The following is a 22338-nucleotide window of genomic DNA, read 5'->3' as shown; positions in this document are numbered from 1 at the left end:
TTAAATGTCAAATTTCCCATCAGTATTTCTATAAATCACATATACAGAATGTGAATTAAGTCCTACTACTTGTGGCATGTATAGACAAAGCAAATCCTATGAGCAATCAAAACAAATAAGATTTGATTCTTTTCTGAAATAGCACTCAAGATGCTTTGTTTTCTTTGTCTAATGCATTATAAACACCACAAAAAACCTCTTCGCTGCATATCTCAAGGGTTGATAAGTGTATCAGATTATATGTTTCAGTGCCTACACAACTGTAATAGCCTCCAAATAACAAACTCAACATAGATGTGGAAGAGCAAATTTATTGTTATGAAATTCATTATATCCTATACATTAGGAAAATAATCTGAATCGCGGCAAGAGGGAAAGCAGAAGAAATATGTGTCAAAATACAATCCAGACACTTCCCAGCACACCAGTTAAACCAACTGTATATATATTTTATTATACAGTTAAACCAACTGTATAATAAAATTCAAGATCATTCTGGTATGAATGCAGGGGGAAGAGAGGCTCTTCTTATCCCTCCATTGTTTTAACCATGTGCATAGCAAACACATCACTATTGTAAGTTAAAAGGGAGTATCAGTGAAGCTGTTTCAAAATCAGAATACAAGTTGTTCTATATAAAACGTTTTTTATGTGGTGAACTTCCTGACTTTTCTGGAAAATCTGCCCTTCCCTCAAGCCAAATCGCATGCAGTCTGTCACAAATCTGTTTGGAGACATTCTTTTGGTCACAGGAAAAAAAAAAGAATGTTAGAAGGTCTTTTTCAACACAACTTCTTCTCTGTGAGATCTGCAAGTGTAAATGGTGTCTTTTAGACTGTCAGCATGAGAGCAGTTGTCCAGCAGCACAAATAGCAGCTTCTGAACAGTTATTTCTAGCAAGTGAAGTTATCCGTCTGGTGTTCACTGTAAGTTTTGATATTTCTACATTTCAGTTTAATAAATCACTGCCCAACTTGAATAAGCCTTAATTTTTTTTTATTCTAATGTATTTCATTTATATACTGCCAGAATAAATGGATTGACAGTAGCTTTATTTAGATAGGCTTCCATTCTGACATATTTACCTAATTTTATTGTTTTCACGTGTCAACATTTTAAGCTGCATATGAGACAGTTTATCTAAGACCTGCATGCAAATATTATCTTTCCTTTTTCAATTATAAAAGTTGTTGATTTTGGCACACAGATTTAAGTAAGGGAAAAAACTAACCAACAATTTATTTATAAAGATAATCCCATTTAAATACCCTGTGTTTGGATTTCAAAGCAATAGTCATTTGCTTTAGTAGTACCCAAATAGGACTTTTTGAGTGTTCTAATTATTTCATAAGACTTTGCACAAAGAATTTTATACTCTGCAGGCATTACTGACCTGTTTTTCTTGTTCTTTGCATTTAGTGCAGTTATTAATATCTGAGGAAATAGGTTATAAAAAGAGACTCTTCTGATGCTGTGTCTGATTTGGCATCAAACCAGAACAGCAGGATTTGATGCGACACAGTATCAGGGCGCTCAGCTCAGCAGCACACTGACGAGGCAGCTGTGGGAGCTCTGACTGATAAATAATAAACAAGTGCATTATCAAAGGATGGCAGTGTAAGGGATTTGGATGGGACCTTCATGGACCTCCTCGCTCAGCTCTCTGCTCTGAACCACGGTTGAGTGATGTATCATTTCTGAGAGATGTTGCCGCTGCGCTTCCTGCAGATCCAGCTGAAGCCTGTATGATCCCCCAAGCCATCTATTCCCATCCTTGTATGACTTTTAATGTTTTAGAGATGACAACCTGAGCTATCCAGGTTATCATTTAGGTCTCTTTCTTCTCGCTATTGCTGTCACACTGAGGGAAATGGATTATTCTCTCTTTTCACATCGTGCTTTTACATGCTTGAACACTCCTACCACATCCCCTTTTATCTTCTTTTGGCTAAATAGATTCCACTTGTCCTGTGTTTCCTCACAAATCACACTTCCCAGGGCTCAGACCCCATGAGGAAGGCTAGCCTCTTCACAAGCCCAATTTGTCCCCAGGTACTGTGCCCAAGCTGGACACAGCACGCCAAATCACTCCTCAGTGTTACACCCCTGGATTAGGTGCCTGTATTACTCGTACACTCCATGTATTGCACACAGTTATTTACTGTTCTCCTTTTCCGAGCCCCCAGCAATGGGGAAGGGCTGGATGCTGAGGGGCTGACTGCCATTGCCTGGCTGATCACACAGGCACAGGAGGCCTTGTCAGGTTGACAGCAGCTGAACACGAGCCCAGGAGAGCCCAGGTGAGCCCAGGTGGGCAAGGAGGCCAATGGCACCTGGGCTGTACCAGCAATGGTGTGGCAGCAGGACCAGGGCAGTGACCATCGGCCTGTGCTGGGCACTGCTGAGGCCACACCTCAAATCCAGCCCTGGGCTCAGCTCTGGGCCTCTCACAACGAGGAAGACATGGAGGGGCTGGAGCATGTCCAGAGGAGGGAATGGAGCTGTGGAAGGGTCTGGAGCACCAGGAGCAGCTGAGGGAGCTGAGGGGCTCAGCCTGGAAGAAAGGACACTCAGGGAACCTCCTTGCTTTCCACAACTCCCTGACAGCAGGTAAGGGTAGGTCTCTTCTCCCAGGCAGTGGCGACAGGACAGGAGGAAATGGCCTCAAACTGCACCAGGGGAGGTTTAGGTTGGACATTTGGAGGAATTTCTTCACAGAAACAGCGGTTAGACATTGGAACGGGCTGCCCAGGGAGGTGGTGGTCACTGTCCCTGGAGGTGTTTAAGGAAAGACTGGACATTGCACTTGGTGCCACGGTCCAGTCAACAAGGTGGTGTTCGGTCATAGGTGGGACTCGATGATCTCTCCAACCGAACCGATTCTGTTTTCGCCCCAGCGTTTGCTCAGAGGCTGAGGGCACCCCGAGCTGGCTCAGCCCGGCGGCCGCGGGAACCGCCTCAGCGCGGCCTCCTCACGGTGAGGCGAGACGAGGGCGAGGTGAGGGCACGGCTCTCCCCGGCGCGGGCCGGGTTTGCTCGGGGTCGAGCGGCTCGGAGGCGCACAGCCAGGCGCGCACGGGCTGAGGGCAGCGCCTTCCCCGCGAGAGGCGCGCACGCGCGGGCAGGGCGGGTGGGGCCGGCGCGGCGGCGAGCGGGCGGTGGCGGCGGGGGGCGATGACGTCAGCGCGGCGGGACGCGCGCGGGCGGGACGGCGCGGCGCGGCGGAGAGCGTGAGTGGCCGGCGCGCGGGCCCGGCGCGAGCGGGCAGCGCGCGGGAGGCGCGGGCAAGATGGCGGCGGGCCGGCCTCACCCCCTGTCCGCCCCGCAGCTCCGGGCGCTGCCCCGGCGGGCCGCTCGGCCACACGGCCCGGGCAGGCGGGGCAGGCACAGCCTGGTTGCTACAGGCGACCGGGAGCGGTGGGTGTGGGTCAGGCCGTGCCGAAAGGGGGAAACGGGCTGTCTGTGTGAGCCGGCCCCTCCCGTCGTCCCCGCACCGCCTGAGGGGAAGCTCGGGCTCAGCCTGAGGGGATCCCTGAGGCTGCCTGAGAACCGCCGGTGCTTCGGGCTGCACAGGCCCTCCCGCCCAGAGTGGGAGTTGGGGAGGGGGGGGAGAGGCACCGCGCTGAGGAAATTCACTGTGAACTGTTATAAAATCCCACATGGTGTATGAGTACTTGCATCTTAGAAACTACTCATGTCGTTCCTAGCATAAACCCGTGGTCTTCCTTTGCTGTCAGAGACAAATCAGGCTGACAGCGCAGTAGGTCTCGCAGTGCACTCAGGATCTCTCTTCTCTATGCAGTTCCCTAAATACAGAGTCTTGGTTTTGCATTATTTCTAAATGCACTGCACTGCTGGGAAAATACGTGGGTCCTCATGCTTTTTCCTTAAGTATATATATCAGTTTAATGAGCTTTTGTTACACCTCGATTATCATCAAGTCAGTTTGGTGTACAAAAGACATTTTCTAAGATGTCTCAGTGTTTGAAGACTCAATGCTGGGCCTGTTCTGATGCCTGAAGTGATGCTGAAGTACAGTGTTTGTTTTCAAAAACTCAACTTCCTTCATCCAGGTGCAGAACATTTTGGTTGTATGGGTTTAGTAGGTTAAGGCATACAGACATCTGTGGGCTTGTTGACACAGGTTGGACTATATTCTTTTAGAAAATTCAGCCATTTAAGTAATCTGAGAACAGGTGAACAGCCTGCTTAAAGCAGTGTCATTAATGGTAAATGCCAACAAAATCTGACTTTCGATCTGATTAAAGGTTAATCTTGGTTTTTTACCTGATTTCAGATAATTTTGAAGTGTCTTTAATTTCCATTTAGCATCTGATTCTTCAGAAGAGTAGGATTATACTGTTCACACTCGAATCAGCAGCTGTCTAGAATTTATCAACCTTAAAACCAAGGGTTTAACTTTATTTCAGAATAGTTAACGTTGCTCTGGAAATTCTTGATAAACCTGTAAGTATTTACCCCTGTGTACTTTCTTCACTTGTGCCAGTGGCTGTGTATTTACAGCTGCATAAAGTATTCACTTTGTCAGAGGTGACTTGTACAGGAGCCATCACATCTTACAGTTAAACGAGAGCAGAAATTTCAGTTTTGTTTTGCTTCATCAGTAATTCTCTGATGCATCTCTGATTCATTTTTCTTTTAGAACCAATAATCTACTTGTCCAGTTCTCTGTCACAGAAAAGATTATTGTATTTGCATCACTGTTGTAGAGCAGTCAATGCAACAATTTGTTTGAAAGTTTTAATATTCGTTATACTGTTTACTATCAAACCACACATAAAATTACATTTTTCTGTAGGGTCATTCTCTTTTTGTTTTCTTCTTGGGTTTTTGGCTGTTTTTAGTAAGGAGCAATGCAAACACTTTACAAATAAAATTATCTTCTGAAAACCTTGCTGTGTTCATCTGATGTCCATGACCTGAATGCTGCCAGCAAGCTAAAAGTAGTTTTAGAAGTGGTTTAAGGTAAAATAGTTAATTGCGTTTATTTTTACACAGGTGGGAAAACTCAATGGGGTCGTCCAAAAACCTAAGTGAGCCTGTTGATGCAGAGGAAGGCTATAATATGATGGTAAGACATTCAGTAACTATACTACTATATGGTAGAATATTTTTTCAACAGCAAGAAAAACTAATTTTTCACGTTGGGATTCATTCATAAAGTGGTTCATTTGTACCTTCTATGAAAGTATTGGTTCTAGGACCATAATAAACTTTATTCATTAACACTATAAAACCTCCAGAAATTAATTCTACTGTAGAATAAATTTGAGTATTTCTTCCATTTTACATAATTTCTAGTTTCGTTAGTACATGGGGGTTTTTGCATTCATTTATTTCAGCTGATTCCCATTTAAACTGCTTTCCTCCAACCTGTGCTGCAGTGTAAGACCTTAATGTTTGGTTGCATTGTCAGAGTGGTGTTCTTAAAAGGAGGTGAGGTCATGTCAAAAACCAGGTATCAGTATCATGTCACTTGTATGAGGGAGGGTACTGCGGCCAGCTCTTGTCAAATGAAAAGGCTGTTCATACACACTATAGCCTTTGGCACAACAATTTTTCCTTCTTGGTGGCTGAGCACTTCCTCACTGCTAACTCCCGTTTGGTTCTCCCTTCATGGTTTGTTGGTTTCTTTTGACTGATGTCCAAGTTATGGAGATGAGAATTTTAAGTTAGGCTCTAGTTTCATTATACAAAATACCTTGAAATGTCATTGTGACATACTTATTGTTTCCTTTTAACCCTTTCTGGCTTATATAAAAATAAATAATTTCGAAAGTTAGGTTGGTATGGACTAAGGCAAAGTTTTACATTCACAATGTTAAGCAACAAGGGATTAAAAACCCAAACCAAACTTGCTACAGCAGAAATGGTCACTCTTACTAAAAATTCCTAGCAAGAATAGAGAATCAGTTGTATAGAATAAGGACAGACTGGAACCAGTTCAGTACAAATTCTGGGGGTTTTATGCGCTTTATTTGGGTTGCTTTGGGCCAATGTACATATTTTGCTCTATTTATTGGATTAGGTTTTCCAAAACTTCACTGATACAGCAGTGCTGTTTTTTCTCCTATTGTGTTGCCTGGTCTGGGCAGGTCTGTGGAGCACTAGATGGCACACTGTGACTTCCAAACAGGCAACTGAAGACCGCTGGATGAGAGAAACCCAAGTTAAAAATTACTATATTAGCATTAAAGTAAAAGGAGTTTCTCATTTGTGTTGTGTTTCCTACTACCTTAATAAATTCTAGCAACTCATCTGCTGTATTCATTTTTAATGTAATTTTACTGTATTTTCTTTCTAAAGATGTAGAAGTGGTTGCAGGCTTGAACTATATGATGGTAATAATGAAAAGAGGAAAAATGCACTTCCTGATTAGTCCTATAGACAATCGGTCTGTTCATGCCTCAAATAATAATTAGGTTTATTTCTTTGTGGTTAAGTTTGCCAATGTTTAAAGCTAACATGGTCAGCAGTTTTGTGCTCACATGGTACATAAGTTTATTGTTATCATGTGTAGCTTGGCTTTGTTGCAAATTACTTTCTGAGGGCTAACTTTCCTACACTGTAGAAGAAGCAATATTTTATCTGATTGATATCTGTCAGTTGATACAAATACTTCTTAATGTATTTGGTTTCAAATGTCATGTGATGGGGCATTTCCTGAGAGCAAAGAAATATGTTTATTAGGTAAATGAAGTGCATCCCCAGTATCTCTTACTCTGAGTAGTTGCAGCTTTGTAGTAACAGCCCATCACAGTTGCCAGGAAATACTTTCTAAGTTCTTGTCTTCCCAGTGAGAGAGGTAGGGTTTTGTACTTGCTTCAGATGGTTCCCATAAATCTCGTGCCTTTCTCCAGGCTCTCACCAGTCAGCTAACACATGTATTTTGGCCTTGTGCAGCCTGTAACTTGTATAATTAGTTCTAATTGGCACTAAGTAATTAAAACATTTGTGAAGTCTGCTGAGATGCTCCAGCAGCATTGACAAGCAATTAAATGAAAGTGATGTGGTCTAGACATACCCAAATTGAGGGCTGAGTAGTAACTCCCATGACATGTAATGAATCAATCTGCTTATATGGAGAAAAATAGGGATGAAAACAGATGCATACACCTGTTTCAGATATTTGAGGAAAGTTCAGCACCTGTGCATCCCACTTTGGATGGTGTAACCACATATTGGATGAAATGAGCATATCAAGGCAATGATTTCTCTTTCTTGTTTGCCCATCCATGTATTTCTTCATTTCAGGCTTCTTTCCAACGCTCTAACAGCCATGACAAAGTTAGGAAAATAGTGGCAGAAGAGGGACGGACAGCAAGGAACCTGATTGCATGGAGTGTTCCACTGGAGAGCAAGGAGGATGAGGGTATGTGGTTAACAGTCTTCCACCAGGTCTTTGCACTTCCATTCCTCTGCCAACTGGAGTTGCTCATCTGGAAACATTTTTCTTACACAGAATTTCTCTATTATAAAAGGTTAGCATACATGGTATAATTTAGAAGTTTTTGTTCCAAAATGTGACTTGGAGTTGGCAGATCACTTTACAAAACCTTTCAGTGACAGATTAAAATCTGTTTTGATTTGTCTGCAAGTAACATCTAAGACTGTTTTCTTCTGGTAATATTATCAAGATAGTTGTATAACACAATAATATTGTCCTAAAGTGATCTCTTGTAACTTGGGAACTCAGAATTGTAGGGATGACTTAGAGCAATCTAACAAATTGCTCTCTGTATTCTGAAACAAAGAAGTTTGGAAGTTTCTTTTGGGATCACTTCAGCTTTGGTAAATGCCAGCGAAGAATCTCTAAGGAAAGGATATGTGGGGACAGCTTTCCATAATGCAAGTCCTCAGAACAGTTTTGTTACTGTTGTAATACTCTCTTGTGGTTTGATGACTTAAGGAGCCAGGAATTGACTTTTATTTTTATCCTACTGAAGCTGTTCCAGATGTCTGAATGCTGTTTTTGAGGACTTCATCTCAACTATTTTTCTAGCTTGCATGCCCCTGTCCAGGTGCTGCAGCTTTTGAGTGTCTGAAAGTAAATTTTTTTATGCTGTGAAGGTGGTTGAACATGGGAACCTGTTGCCTAGAAAAACTCTGGGCATAATGTTCCTTGGAGATGCTCAAATCGTCCTGGGCAGCCTGGAGGTTGAACTAAATGATCTTCAGAGGTTCCTTCCAACCTCAGCTGTTCTGTGATTCTGCCAGTGGAAAAGATATTTCTAAGAAATGTTATGTTTTAAGTTGCAACTTTAATTAACCCTGTGTCTGATGCAAAGTTTAAACTGTCTTTAAACAGAATAGAATTGAGGCCCAAACTATTTCCAGATTCCAAATTACACTTCTGGGGAAGGTAGTAATATGAATGAGTGTATGGTAAAGGAACATGCAGTGTATTTCTAGCAGCATTTTTGAGCGTGTGGGTTGATTAATTTTCTGTTTAAAGAGTCTGCTATTTTTTAATACTACCTTGCTTGTAATATTATTTTAGAAATTTTAAGACTTTTTCCCTAAAAATGGCTTTGAGTCGTACATGAATGTTTGCTCTAATAATTTCTGCTAAACCATGATAAATGAATACAAAAGTGAATTTTTAGCTTTCTTAAAACTGTAGTTTTGTACAGTAATTAAAATCCAAGTAGCTGTATTCATTTCCTTCTTTTGGTCATATTAGCCCCATTGTAATTTTTAAACTTTTTCGGTGGTGCTTTCTTGTTAAAATTTCTTAAAATTAAATTATAGGCTGACCTTTTTGCACAATGCAAAGGATCTGATGATTGTTGCCTGATGGAAAATTTCCCTGTGAAAAGGAACTTGTGGTTAGTGAAAGCCTGGCAGAGCCAGATCCTTTATCTCTTGACCCTTGCCTGGCATGGGGGGTGTTGATGTTGGTGTCACTGAGCTCTGGTTCATTTCATGCTGATCTTTCCATATGTGCTGTGTCCCCAAAGGATGATACAGCAACATTATGAATTAGGACATTTCTAGCTCGTTCAAGGGTTGTGTAAATTGGGCCAAAGGTTCAAGGTGCCTGAGTCAATCCTGCCACTCTTTGTACAAAGCAGAATTTTGTCTTTGGGCAGTTTCTTCTGCTCATAATGTTCAGAGGTATTGATTTGGCAGCACAAATGCGTGATTTATAATTTTAAGTTATATTCTGTTATTCATAATGAGATGTGGTTTTTTTCTCAGACACAGTGAAGGTACAAGCATTTTTTATTACTAGGGGTAGTGTTATATAGGGTTGATTAATTAAAATCCTGAATTCATTTTTCTATTTGTATCTTCTTGCTATTTCCTTTAAAAATTGTTTGTATTCTTCTTCCTATTTAACTCTTGCTCTGAAAGATTTGTGCATTTTATATAGCATACATGGGTAAAAGAGCAATCAAAACCTTCTGCTTCCATGCTGTAAATATATAGTTCCTGCCAGTAAGCAATATTTCCTTAAAAAGTAAAGAGATTTCTGGGATATCAGGTGATACGTCTGTTGTGTGTTTTGGAGCAGTGTGCACCCCAGTTATGTCAGATCTGAAATTCTAATTATGAACATAGATCAATGACATGACAAAATCCCAGCCATGGTGGTAATGGTCTAGAAGAGAGACTGACTGTTAACACTTTTCAACCACTGAAATTAAAATACTCATTCACAGAGTTCAGTAGTACACAGCAGATTCTGTTGGATAAACTAATCAACACTGTTGTCAACTTGGTGTCTTAAAGCAGAGAAATTCACTAGTCTGGTATTCTGTCTCCAGAGCAGAATTTGCATTCCAAACCTAGGGCCACCAGTCACCAATTGCAGTCTTGTTGCTTTGCCCACCTTGGAAAGCTGTGATCCTTCCAAGGGAGGAGTTCAGAATTTTTTCCTTTGTAATTATTTCACATGCCTGGAATGAAATTTGAGGCACTGAATGCAGATAAGCAGCTCTGCACAAATTTTATTACAAAATATTAGGTATGATATTAGCAACAGTTAAAAAATTGCAGAGGCTTGATGTTTAAATTTTAATAGAAGGTAAGATACCTGTGGAACTTTGAAATATGTAGAAAAATTGGAAAATCTTGTATTTGTGACTGTTCCCTTCTTATTTCCTATTTGCTTAAAATCACCTTGGCTCTTGCCATGTAGAATTCATTTGCAGATTAAGCATTTCAGGGTAGGGAAACATAGTTTTATTGGTTGAAAGGTACCTTGCACACCTTGGGGAGCCTGCAGCTTATTTCACTGTCTTAGCAACAGCCTGCTGCAGTAAATAGGTTTTGTGAGATGTGATCAAAGTCATGAACTTTGGCTCTCTTTGGCCATGTGAGGAAGTGTGGAATCCTGACTGCAAACATTCTGTGTGAGCTCTTGCAGCACTGGATCTGAATGGAACTGGCAGAATGTAGTGTGAAAGGAAGGGGATTCTTTAAGGTTCATAAGTTTCAAACCTTGAATTTCACTGGGAAACCAGGCTGCTGCTGTTAGGTGAATACAGGCCCATTATATTCTGGATGAGACAGTGGCAGTGATTTATAAAAGTAATTTTGTGCAAAACATATTGTTGTAATTTAATCTGGAGGTGGAAAAACATGGAGAATTTTAGTTATATCCGTGCTTGAAGGCAGTAATTTCTCCAGATCCTTAAATGATGCTTATTAGAATGCTTATTAGAAAAATAGCATCTACTGCTGCTCTACAAACTTGTAAGCAGATTAGAAACTTCAGTATGCTTCCTTAGTTGAAAATTACCATTCCTGCTAAGGGTGTGATGATGAACAGTGTCAAAGACTGAAACAACACGTGCAGTTGATATCTAGCCATAGCTAGGACTGAAATGAAGGCTGCAATTAACTACTAAATTTAAAGGCGATTCCCACATTTCCCATACCAGTAAAACTATCCAAAAGAGAGAGATGAGCAGGATTGTTGTTGAGATTGTTAGGTAAAAGATAGCTTTTGAAAATAGGTTATCAGTGGGGTTTTTTGGCAGATAGTGGCATCTCAGCTTTTTGGACAGGAAGTCTTCACAAATCATAAACCCTGTGTGCTTCCTTCAGACAGGGAGGGAATGGACTTCCAGTGTAAAATATGACTGTAGCTCCTCCAATGCTGCAAAACTTTGATGCTTTATATATTTCACATGGGCAACTTAATAGCTAAAGGAGGTGATCTTTTTGGGTCACTGTTGTTCTCTCCATACAATTCAGTAAACTGGTAGCCGGGGATGCCCTTCACGTGTCACTGAGGTCTGTGCATCTCCTGGTAATGCCAGTGTGGTGTAGTTACACACCAGTTACACACCAGTCATCCCTGAATATACAAACACCCATTGAACAGTGCTGTCACTGCTTGGGAGTATAGAAGAACAAAAGCAGAAAGGATGATGCCTTCTAATAACCAGAGCCATTATTGTAAGAAAAAGAATAAGAAAGCTTAAAAATGTGGTTGCTGTTGAAATGCAAAATTTTCTGGCCTATACACTTTAAGGAAGAGTTAGTCCTTGCCCCACGCTATATTAAGTTTGCTAAACCTGCTATTTGCATCTAAATGTCTGCCCCATATAGGAAGTGCCTGGAAACTTGCTTTTGTCTTTAGAAGGGACTTGTTTAGATATTTCACAGATCTTAGATGATGGATTGTTATTCTGGATTTTATAGAGTCTAAAGAGTCTGCAACCTTGTGTTCATCTTCCCCTTTTTAATTTTAATGTCCCCATATTTCTTGCAAATCTTTTCACCGTGCATGTCCTGTATGCCACTGCCTTCAGAACTTTGCCTTTGCAGAATGTAAATCACATCAGAAGAGAGACTTTGGTGATTGAAATACTTCAGTTATCAGAAGTCTGCCATGGAACTATTCCCCAGTTAAAGCTTTTTGGTGACTAGGAATGTTTTATATATGCAGTAGCTGAATGTTTTTTTTTTTCCTGAATGCTGCTAAATTGAGTTCAATATATTAGTTTATACCTGGTTTTTTGGCTAATGTAGCATTTTAAAAATGAATTATCAAGCAAATAATTTTTAATTTGTTTTAAATTAAAAGCCTTATTGCCTGGAATAGCCAGTGATACAAACCAGCTGTGCAAACCAGCTGTACAACTGCTTGATTAAGACAGGTTTGCAGCTGCTTTACATAACCAGAGCAATGTAAAGCAGCTGGGCTGCATTAGGGAATTTGGCCTCACAACTGTTAAAAACTCAGCTGGACAATTCTGAAATTCAAGAATGATCTTCATGGTCTAGGGAGGACTATATTCATTGATTTGCTCGGCTTCATCCAGCTAAATAATCTTGAAACTGCTATTTGGATGTAATCTGTGCTAGAGAAAACTCTTTCTATAGTTACTATTTAGTCTTAACTTGTTTACATTTTTGGTAATTGGATCCTATGATTTTCATGTTGTGCAAGATAAATACTTGGAGGAATAAATTTTTTTATATTACCCCATAGCAAATCTCAAAGATTAAGTGCAAACAGATCAGGTTGGTCTAGGCTAACATAGATTTTTCTGTGCAAAGATAACAAGTCAGTTAATTGCCACCACTACAGCACTGAGACCTGGAATCACCCTTTCTGACCGGGGGAATTTAAACTGATTTTGGAAGCATAGTTGCTAAAGTCACTTTGTATAAGCAGTGGAGGAAGACAGGTACGTTTGAGAAGGGATTTCAGGTGTTAAGGATACTGACTTGTGTTCTGTGAGTGTTTTTTCTCCCTTCCTTTAGCTCCCTGAATGTTGATGAACTAAATCCTAACCTAAGTTCTGGTTTTCCCCATCTTTCTTGGCAGAGCAGTTCCAGAAAAATGAAATCATTACATTTGGTTTTCCTAACAAATATATTTCTTGTTTTAATTCTAGAATAGCTGATTGAGCAGTCATTCAAAAGCAGACTTCTTAAAATTTATATAGAAAACCAGTATCATATTTGACATGTAGATTGTAATAATATGATTTTTAGAGGCACTGACAACTTAAAGCTGGGATACCTTTGTTTAATGAAGTCTGTATGTCTTGCCTTTCTTGTAATTTTTTTTTTGGTTTTCAGTGTTTGCTGGCGTTATCCACATTCTGAACGGTGAAATATATATTTAGAATATAAAATTTGCCAAACCTCTTAACTCAGAAATTGTGCCCCTCTCAGTACATTGCAAGATGAGATATGTTCATTTTAGAGTGCTCTATTTAATTAAAATCATTATTGTTGATTAAAACAGTTGCTTCTCCCACAGGAAAATCGAAATGGCAATCTGGTGGAAAAACAAAAAGAGTGACTCAAGGAACACACAAGACTGCAAAACAGGTATCTGCTCATTTTTTATTGTGGCATAAAATTGATGACATAACAATGTTTTTATGTGAGATCACTGATATATTAATGGCTTATTAATACTTCTCTAAAACTGTGCATACATTGTATTTTTACAGCATATGAGTTTCAAAGTCAAGTATTCAGAAGTTAAAATTGCCAGAATTTAGGTTATCTTCCTCAGCCTTTCCTTCTGGCACTTCCCAGGCTCTGCACACATGACTTACTGACATTAAAGTTATTTTAAGGAAAGTGCTGTTCAATAAAATGATACAGGATATTCTTCCTATAAGCATGCTGCTTATACAAGGGCTGCCTTTCTCCCCAGTTTCTAATTTAAGGAAATTCTTTGACCACTTGTGTTTGTGACTCAAGTCAGTATATCATATTTTGGAAAAAAGTCCAGGAGAGTAAAATTTCCAAGAGTCATAACTGGAAAGCAAGTCTGAATGAGAATTATAAAGAAGAAACCACTCCTATTTTTGTTCAGGGTATTTTGTCTGCTAATGACAATCTTTATCACATTAATAAAGTTGTACCTCAATCTTTCCTCACGTTTAATATTTTTACCCGCTGTTTTCCTTTGATTTATGGGTTTAACCATTAGTACAGCTTTAGCCATTTAGTATTTTGAGGCAATCTGTCAGAATTTGGTAATAAAACATTTGTAAGATACTATTTTTTGTAAAAAGAAAGAATGTTCTGCTTCCACAGAGATATATTTGCATCTTTAAAACATAGGCATGTTATTTTCCCAGTTTAGTTCCGCAGCCATTAACTTTGTGTTCTCTCTTCAGACACTGATATGTTGCAAACACTGTATCCTGGTTCTCTTGTTCTGTGAGGGTGGAGTGTTAGTGGTGTAGCTGGGGCTCCCTGTAAGGGTTTGCCCTCAGAATATTCAGGCTGTGAGAGCAATGTGCTGCACGGTTTGGATTCTGTCTAACTTGGGGATTATGTGAATACTGAGTTTTCAGAAGAATGCTTGGTTGCTACTCAGTGGCTCTGTGTGGGATTGCTGTGCTAAAGGCCAGTGCATTCCTGGTGGGTTCAATTAAGGTTTGCAGTGGACTGCTAAGTGTCTGTGCATCTTGGCATCTCAATCTGGCATTCAGCACCTTTGTTTCTGCTGCTTTTCAGACACTGGATACTGCTGTAATCGGTGGCTTTTTTGGCTTAGTTTTGTTGAGCTTTCACTTTTAATTTTCCTTTACATGTAAATGGGCCACTAATCTCAAGAAAATAAACTTACAAGAGCTGTTTCATATCATCTTATCAACCTCATCTTCGTTTCAGTAGGATGCTGGCAAATATACATTCAATAAATTTTGGCATCCCAATAATATAAATATACACTGCATACTTTCCACAAATCCAAGGCAAGTTACTGCAACTATTAGCAGGTAAAAAAATAAATTAACACCAAGAGAGATTCAGTTTTAACATCACTTTCATCATGTACACTGGGTTACTTGGGGTGTAAGAATGGGTATTCTCATGGTTCGTAACTTCAAAGGCACATAAGCTTTGCATCTTCTGCAGCTGAAGATTTGAACTGTCACTGCAAGTCAAAATATTGTTTCTGATAACAAACCACCAACTGAATGCTTACCTACTTGTGTGATAGTGTTTACAGGAAATCAGGTAGCTTACAGGGTTCCATCCTTTCAAAGGTGTTCTGCTGGAACATGGGTAGCTGTAAATGTTGCTTAGGTTTTACTGAGACCCTGAAAATCTGCTTGCAGGATAGTAGTGGAACTGCTACAACTTACAGAGCCTTCACATTGTGTTTTCCTCATTAAAATACGGCTGACATATAAGAGAGAAGATAAATGTATGCCAAATACAGTGGATGGATAACACTTATTGCTAAATATCAAAACATATTCCATGACACTGTCTTTTAAAGATAGGTTTGAAAATGTGTCTTCCAAATAGTGGAAATTATGCATATTTGCCATTCCAAAACAACTGATCCTTTATATCAACAATATTATTTGAATGACTGTAAACCTGATTACTTTCCTGACATCACATTTTATAAATACAGGGAGCAACAGGTAGTACTGTTATTTTAATGTAGCTATTTATGATTCTGTAGTTACACTTGTGTAGTTATAAACTGTAGTTTCAAGGAGCTGTATATTAGCCAGTATATAAGCTTTGCTTTGAATGTTTTTATACAAGGTCTCAGCTAAGGAGCATCTTTTCTTCCAGCAGTTTGTTAAGAGGTGACTTATGTCACAGAAGAAAAAATATGAAACCCTTCTGAAATTGCCGTTCGTTGGTTGTTTATGCCATGCATCTTTCTGAGCATGGCTCTCATGCATACATTAGCTGGGGTTCATCTGGAGTACACTTGGAGCACTTGGAGATATATGTAAGGGTAGCAGAGATGTTGGTGTGATTGTAGTAAATCAGGTGCCCATTCTTCTGCTTCTTACAGAAAAATTAGCATCTCACCACAAATACAGGTGAGACCTTAACTATTCTGACAGCACTGTGTCTCCCTCCCTAACTGCAAAGTGGAATTTGTTTAATGATGAGTGGTACAGGACAAAAAGGCTTGAATCCCAGCCAATTATTTTGAAAATTACACTATTTCTAGTTAGTGATTTGATGTTCTAATTATAAACACTGTGTAATGTGTGATGTTTGTTTTGATTGTTTTTATTCATCACTGAAGTAGAGCATTTAGAATTTTGCATTAATTTCTACAAGAACACTCCAGAAAGAATTGATATTCTGGAGATACATGCCACAGTAGACCAGAGCATGAAATCCACATTAAAGGTGCTATTAAAATAAATACATTAATGAAAAAAGCCAACCCAAACCAGGCTACTTTAACACGTAGCTAATACGTCCATAACAAAGTAGCACACAGTTGGATGTCACTTTGGGTTTACTGGGGTGCTTGTCCACTGGCTATGGAATGCACAAGCTTATGGAAGTCCGGCATGGTAGCAGGATTTTACTGTGTTTTCTTTTGTGGGAGAGAATTTCAGGTCTAATAAGGGCAATGTCATGAGACCAAGTGGTGATTTGATATTTGTAGCCAAATAGGTGTGCTTCAGAATCATTTGGAATGTCCTGTGCATCCATCACATTTAGCATGATGGCTGTCCCTGCATCTGTGCAGCAAAGCTGTACTGGATCAGTTAAGTTTGTGTTTTATGGTGATCCACATCAGCATTTCACTGGCATTGACACGTATTAGTATGAGGGTTTAAAAACAATAATGTCATATGTAATGGCTTGGTAATAGAATTTCCCTGTAGTGGAATATTGTTGGAATGTTTATTAGTAAAATGCTGTTTTTGTCTGGATATACACACCTGTCAGAGTAAGTAATACAGGATATGTAATTACAAAATGCAACTTTACAGTGTGCTAAGAGGCAGAGTATCTCGTAGTGTCGTGGAATGCAAATATTATAAATGTCAAAGAAACAGAATCTAGTTGAACATAAGAACTGCCTATAATTAAGAAAGGGTGTTTTAAAAAACTCAGGTCTGTAGGATGATGTAGTCTTCAGTGAAGAAGTTCTTGTTTGTGTTTCAATATGTTGAAAAAATGTGTGTTGCACAGAAGCCCAACTCCTTACCATACTTCTGTTTGTTGTTCTCCTTTTCCCTTGTACTTTCTCTGTTTTCAGAACACTACCTTAGACTGTAAATTAACAGCAGCAGCAGCTGGAGATAAAAACTTTGACAAAAGCCCAACCAAAACCAGGCAGCCTCGGAAGGTGGATCTGCGGGCTCGCTACTGGGCATTTCTCTTTGATAATCTCCGGCGGGCAGTTGATGAAATCTATGTCACATGTGAATCAGATCAGAGTGTGGTGGAATGCAAGGTAAGGCTCCAGCTGTTCTTTGCCCATCTGGCTTTTTTTATATTTTGCAGAAAGGTAAATGAGGAATTAGAGCTTCGGAAACATGTTACTTTTTCGTTTGTGTTTTATGTAGGCTTTTAAATAGGAAAGCTGAGGTCATATGTATTCATATTTAAGAAAATGTTTTCATCTTGAGCAGGGACTAATTTTTGAAGTGTATAAAACCTGTGTTGTACATGATATTATTAGATTCAGGTTTTTGCTGAAATCAGATTTTGTTTATTGAGTTCTGATTTTGTTACTTTTCTGACTAAATGCTGATTGATTTATTTTTCCCAGTAACGTCCTTTACTGTAGATGGCAGTGTTGCAGTTCAGCCTTTTTCACATTCATTTGCTTCCTGCTAAGTGGCTTAATTACCCACTGCTCCCTTTCTGCAGTGAGTTATCACTCTTCTCATTCTCCCTTTGTTAAGAAGGTGATTGGTGGTCGAGTGTAAGCAATGTCTGGTTGGGATGTCACTGTAAGACACTTCCCAGTTTCAAATAACCTAGGTTTGTAATAGTTTGTGCATCTGGTTTACATTTTATTGTGATTTTCTAGTAGATCTGTAGAAATATCCTTGTCATTTAATAAAAATCACTCATGCTTTGGAAATGGAATTTATCGCAAGCATTAAGAGAAGTCAGAATACATTATAAAAGATATGTTAAGGATATGACTTTGTTTTCATATTAAACATGGCTGAAAACTCAACACATTCTGGAAATGATTATCTAATCACTGTAAAAAAATACATACATCAATTTAAGTAAACTTTTTTCTTATCCTATGCATCTCATTCTCTGCTGTAATCAGACATGGCCAAATTGCCTTTGAGATTAGCATACAAATACATTTCATTGAAAGCAGGTTTGAGAACTGAACAGTAGCTCAGAGGCTTCCAAAGTCCTGGTTGGTCTAACACAGTTAAACATTTTGTTACCAAACTGTCTTCCTGCTCAGGAAACTTCTCTGTAGAATTTTTTGGTTTAAGAAAGTCAGCCAGCCTTGCATTGTAATTAAATTAGCATTTTAAACTTTTGTGACTGAAAGAACAGAAGCGTATTTGTATCATTATCACATATTTTGGGGGTTAGATATCGTTCAACATTTTAATCGGGCTACTCGATCTGCTTTTGGATGGGGATACTATGTAGCCCGAGTGAAAAGTCGTCATTTTAGCAGACTCTTGACAATGGTGTATGTATCTGTGTGGATCAGGTTACTTGTTTGCAAAACAGAGGTGAAAAAACCCAAAAATGAGCAAACAGGGCAGTCCTGTGTCGAGTGTTGTGAAACTTACGTAATGTTCGTGTTACTCTTACCTTTTAAATTATCTTTTTTCTCAGCACAAAAGTGTGCTTTACCTGAGCAGTTGGAATATGTGTTTGTGCTGTGGTCTTTTTTCTGTGGGATTTTCTTTTACAGGTCATTGTGAAATGATGATTATTCTTTTGATAAATTACTATCATTTCTGTTAATTAAGATATGAAGTGTAAAACTGTTTATTCTTGCAAAGTATTTATACTAATAATGTTTCTCTTCTGTAAATTCTATTGTTTGTTATTATTTTACGGTGGTTTTGACAGACACAGTCCAGTTTCTGCCATTTTGACTGCTGGACATAGGTGGGAAATAATATTAAATAAGAAACTGAAATGGTCCCACTACTAACCTTTCCTTCATCTTTTTTAAGTGGTACTTTGAAAAACCCTTTCAATTAAGATAAATTCATGTTATCAAAAACTTCCTTAGTTTTGACGTTTTAAACTTCATCTTGGTCAAATGGGCATGTGCTGTTCTATTTAAACATTCTAGTTGTATAGAGGGTGTCTTATAAGAAGACCCATGTAAAAATCAAATATGACAACTTCTAGCATTTTAAACCTTCCAATTAACCTGGTATAAAAGTGTTAGTTGGGTTTTTTTGTATTTTGTGCCTTTTGCTCTCCGGTAGTTTTATCGATTGCGTTGTCACTGAAGATGTTTGATGCTCCCCAATGGGAAAGGACTCTGGTGGCTCTTTGTGGTTGAAACTGCAGACGGAAGGGTTGTGGTGAGGATCCAAACAGTGGCAATGTGTGTAAGAGGATCAGTGCTTGTGTATATTTTCTCTCAGCTTTGGGCTCTGCTGAAGTTGGTATTCTGCTATTGATTTGGAATTGAGAACTCTCAAATCATGTATGTAGATATATAGATATGGCTTGGATGCTCTGTATATAAAGGTGTAATGAACATGGTTGAGTTATTTCTGAAATAAATGAAGAGTTCTCAAGTTTAAGCATCTTATTACTGTACATAAATCAGTTTGTGCAATAGTGATAAAAGATTAGATATATCCTAGTAGATTTGGCTGTAACCTTCAACATTTGAAAATCGAAATTGTATGGATATTCTCCATATTAGCTAGGTTTCTGTGTGTCTAATGTTTATATGACTATTAAATCTGCTATTTTCTAGGTTTGGGTGGCAAGTGTAGACAGAGCAGAAGTGGTAATGCCTTTAAATCTCTTCCTGTATGCTAAAAGGAATAAAGACCAAAAGATCTGCAGATGGATGAAGGCAGATTCTGTAGTCAGTTTTGGTTAATGCAGCAGATGTCTTCAGCAGCTATTCTTCTATGGTGTTTCCAGGTGTCTCAGCAGCTGAGTTTGTATTTATATATGTGTGTGTGCATGTATATATAAAAAGAAACACTGCACACTTATGTAAATCCTTTATTGATAGAGTTTGAGCAACTGGATCCAGCAACTAATGATACAGCAAGTATAGAAGAATATCAAACGACTTCTAATTTAGTGTTTGTGGGTTTTTTCTCTGAAGACAAATTAACAGCTTCAGCTGTTCTTTTACTTTCAAAAAAGCTGAATTTTATTATGAAAAAATTTCTTTCTAAATTATTTTTACATTGTTGTTTAGCATTATTTAAAGCTAAGTACAATCTCTTGTCTTTTCACCTAACATTAGTTATTGGTGTATATCTGGAAGGTTTTGGCCAGGGTAGATTTTCTCTTGTTTCTAAAACTTACACATACATCCTTAAATCAGCCTGATAGAGTGAAAACAGTTAAATTTTGCTAGAGATTCTTATTCCCTCTTACAAAATGGAAAATTCAGCGGTGAAGTTCTGCTGTTCTGTTGTAGACAGCACAAGGTACCCTTAGGTGGTGGGTAAAGCCTTTCACTTCAAAGTTTAGACATGTTGCACAATATTCCTCTGTGAAAGAGCCAACTGAATCAACTTCAGCTAAGGCCACTCAGTCAGGGGATGGCTGTGAGAGAGTTGGAGCTGATTGAGGCCTCCCAGAAGCAGAGAGGAGCCTCTCTGAGGGCTGCTTTTGGGCCTGGGTATGCAAACTGTACTGATTTCACTCTCCATGCAGACTGGGACCCCTGCTTATGCAGCTGATGCCTTGTTGGCTTTTAGGACAGCCAGTTCTGCAGCTGGAGTATGCCAGAAGCATGCAAAGCTGCCACTTAGCACTCACTCACAAAAACACACCTTCTAGTTCTGAATTTGGAGATACTTACCAGGAGTATGTTTATATATTCCTAAATAAATAACCTGTGGCTGTGTTGTGGTAGTCCATGCCCAGTGAAAATCTCTGTGAGCATTCCTACTGCCTCTTTTTGGACATTTACTTTTTCGTTGTTGTCATCTTCCACAGATGAGTCAACAGAGAAGGACAGGAAAATGGGTTCATGATCAAACATTTAGTCTTACAGATAAAAAGGGATGAGGTCTTTCAGAATGATGATCTATTCTGAAAAGCCAGCATGTCTTTTAGTTGGCAGTCTGGGTATCCTTGTTCCTGCTTCTCCATCCTTTGCATATGTATATATATATGTGTAGGTATGTTTAAATTTTGTGAGATTAAGTCCCTGCATGTGTCATTGCATTGATTGTTATGGAGAAAATGTCCTTTGGTAATGGTTATGCTCCTTTGGAGCACATCTTGTCAGACAGTGGATTGTGGCTGCCATGTTGTAGGTGAAGCAATGAGGAACAGCTGAGGCCAGATATGGTGCATTTAACACTTGGATTTAGGAGACCATGTGCTTTCTTAAAAGATTTTTTGCCATGTACTGAAGTTGATATAAGGAGAGTCCTTTGGCTAGAGAAGCTGCTTCCTTTCATCCTCTCCCAAAGCTGTAAGAACTTCTTTGACAATTACGTTGGTTGAACCAACTCCAGAGCTGGCTTTAACTGTAATTCAGCTGTATGGAAAGGCTACAAGGAATTTTTTGAAGCAATTTTTGTGTCAAATTACTGAAACACCCAGTTAACCTTGAAAGCATAGAGTTAAAAAAGGAACGAAGGAACTTGCTTAGTGTGCTAAAAGCATTCTCCAGTACAAAAAAAATCGAGTTTCTTTTGGTAAATACATAAAATAAAATATTCAGTACAGATAAGGAAACAATATAAAGTAGGCATAGTTTGTAAAATAAAACCCATATTTCTAAGTTGGAGAATAACCTAAGGTGCAGATGTGGTGACTGAGTTCATTTCTCTGATCCATGTGGTCCTCTTTGGGTTGTAGTAATTTTAAAACGCTACAGTCTTCCATACTTCCCTGTTTTCCTCTTTCTTGTTGGAGAATTGGAGAAAAAATGGAGAAAATGACATTTTGAGGTTGTTAAGGGATTTCCAAAGTGCACTTTGTTTTGAAGGATTATAATGGGCCTATCTAGGACCCAATACCTGACTGAGGATTGTTCTGGCGTAGCTTCTCTTAGAAGTCCCTGTTGATTACACAAAGTAGTTCATATGATCACCCAGTTCAAGAGACTAGAAGTACACCTTTCATGTAAATACATGGGAAACCAGAGTAATGAGTGATAGCTGGAGAAAAGAAGGAAAAGCAAAAAACAGAGACATGCAGATCTGTTGATCAGAATTGATGAGAACAGTGAGGAGAAGGTAACAGGAGTTACTGTGGCTGGTTTGAGTTTCACATCACTGATTTTCCTCGAAGGGTTGTTTTTTAGCAGCATTGCTTTCTTACTCAGTTCCACCTGCCTCTTTAAAAATCGCATGGGATGGTTATGACCTTGAGAAATAAGGAGCTTTCCAATGGTTCCGACTGCAGTGCAGCCGCAGCGTGGCCCATAAAGGTTCCTTTTTGTCAGCACCT

At 39.2% G+C, this 22338-nt stretch overlaps 1 protein-coding gene across 2 annotated transcripts in view; it reads left to right on the top strand.

The window, feature by feature from the left end:
- The first annotated feature begins 3164 nt into the window (after positions 1-3164).
- The window catches only part of SCAPER (S-phase cyclin A associated protein in the ER), a 135630-nt gene continuing 116456 nt past the window's right edge, over positions 3165-22338 (top strand). Inside the window, exons 1-5 of one of the 2 annotated variants that reach the window (XM_085070949.1) lie at positions 3165-3230; positions 5020-5092; positions 7276-7393; positions 13250-13320; positions 16985-17182. In XM_085070949.1, coding sequence (XP_084927075.1) covers positions 3175-3230; positions 5020-5092; positions 7276-7393; positions 13250-13320; positions 16985-17182 — 516 coding nt within the window. In that variant the 5' untranslated portion in view covers positions 3165-3174. Of the gene's footprint in view, positions 3231-3269; positions 3418-5019; positions 5093-7275; positions 7394-13249; positions 13321-16984; positions 17183-22338 lie in introns of those variants that run through there. The other variant, XM_085070948.1, reaches the window with a different exon arrangement.

Source organism: Lichenostomus cassidix, chromosome 10 (genome assembly GCF_008360975.1).
Source record: "Lichenostomus cassidix isolate B80296 chromosome 10, HeHo_3.0, whole genome shotgun sequence".
Lineage (NCBI taxonomy): Eukaryota > Metazoa > Chordata > Aves > Passeriformes > Meliphagidae > Lichenostomus > Lichenostomus cassidix.
This window is presented reverse-complemented; position numbering and strand designations above follow the sequence as displayed.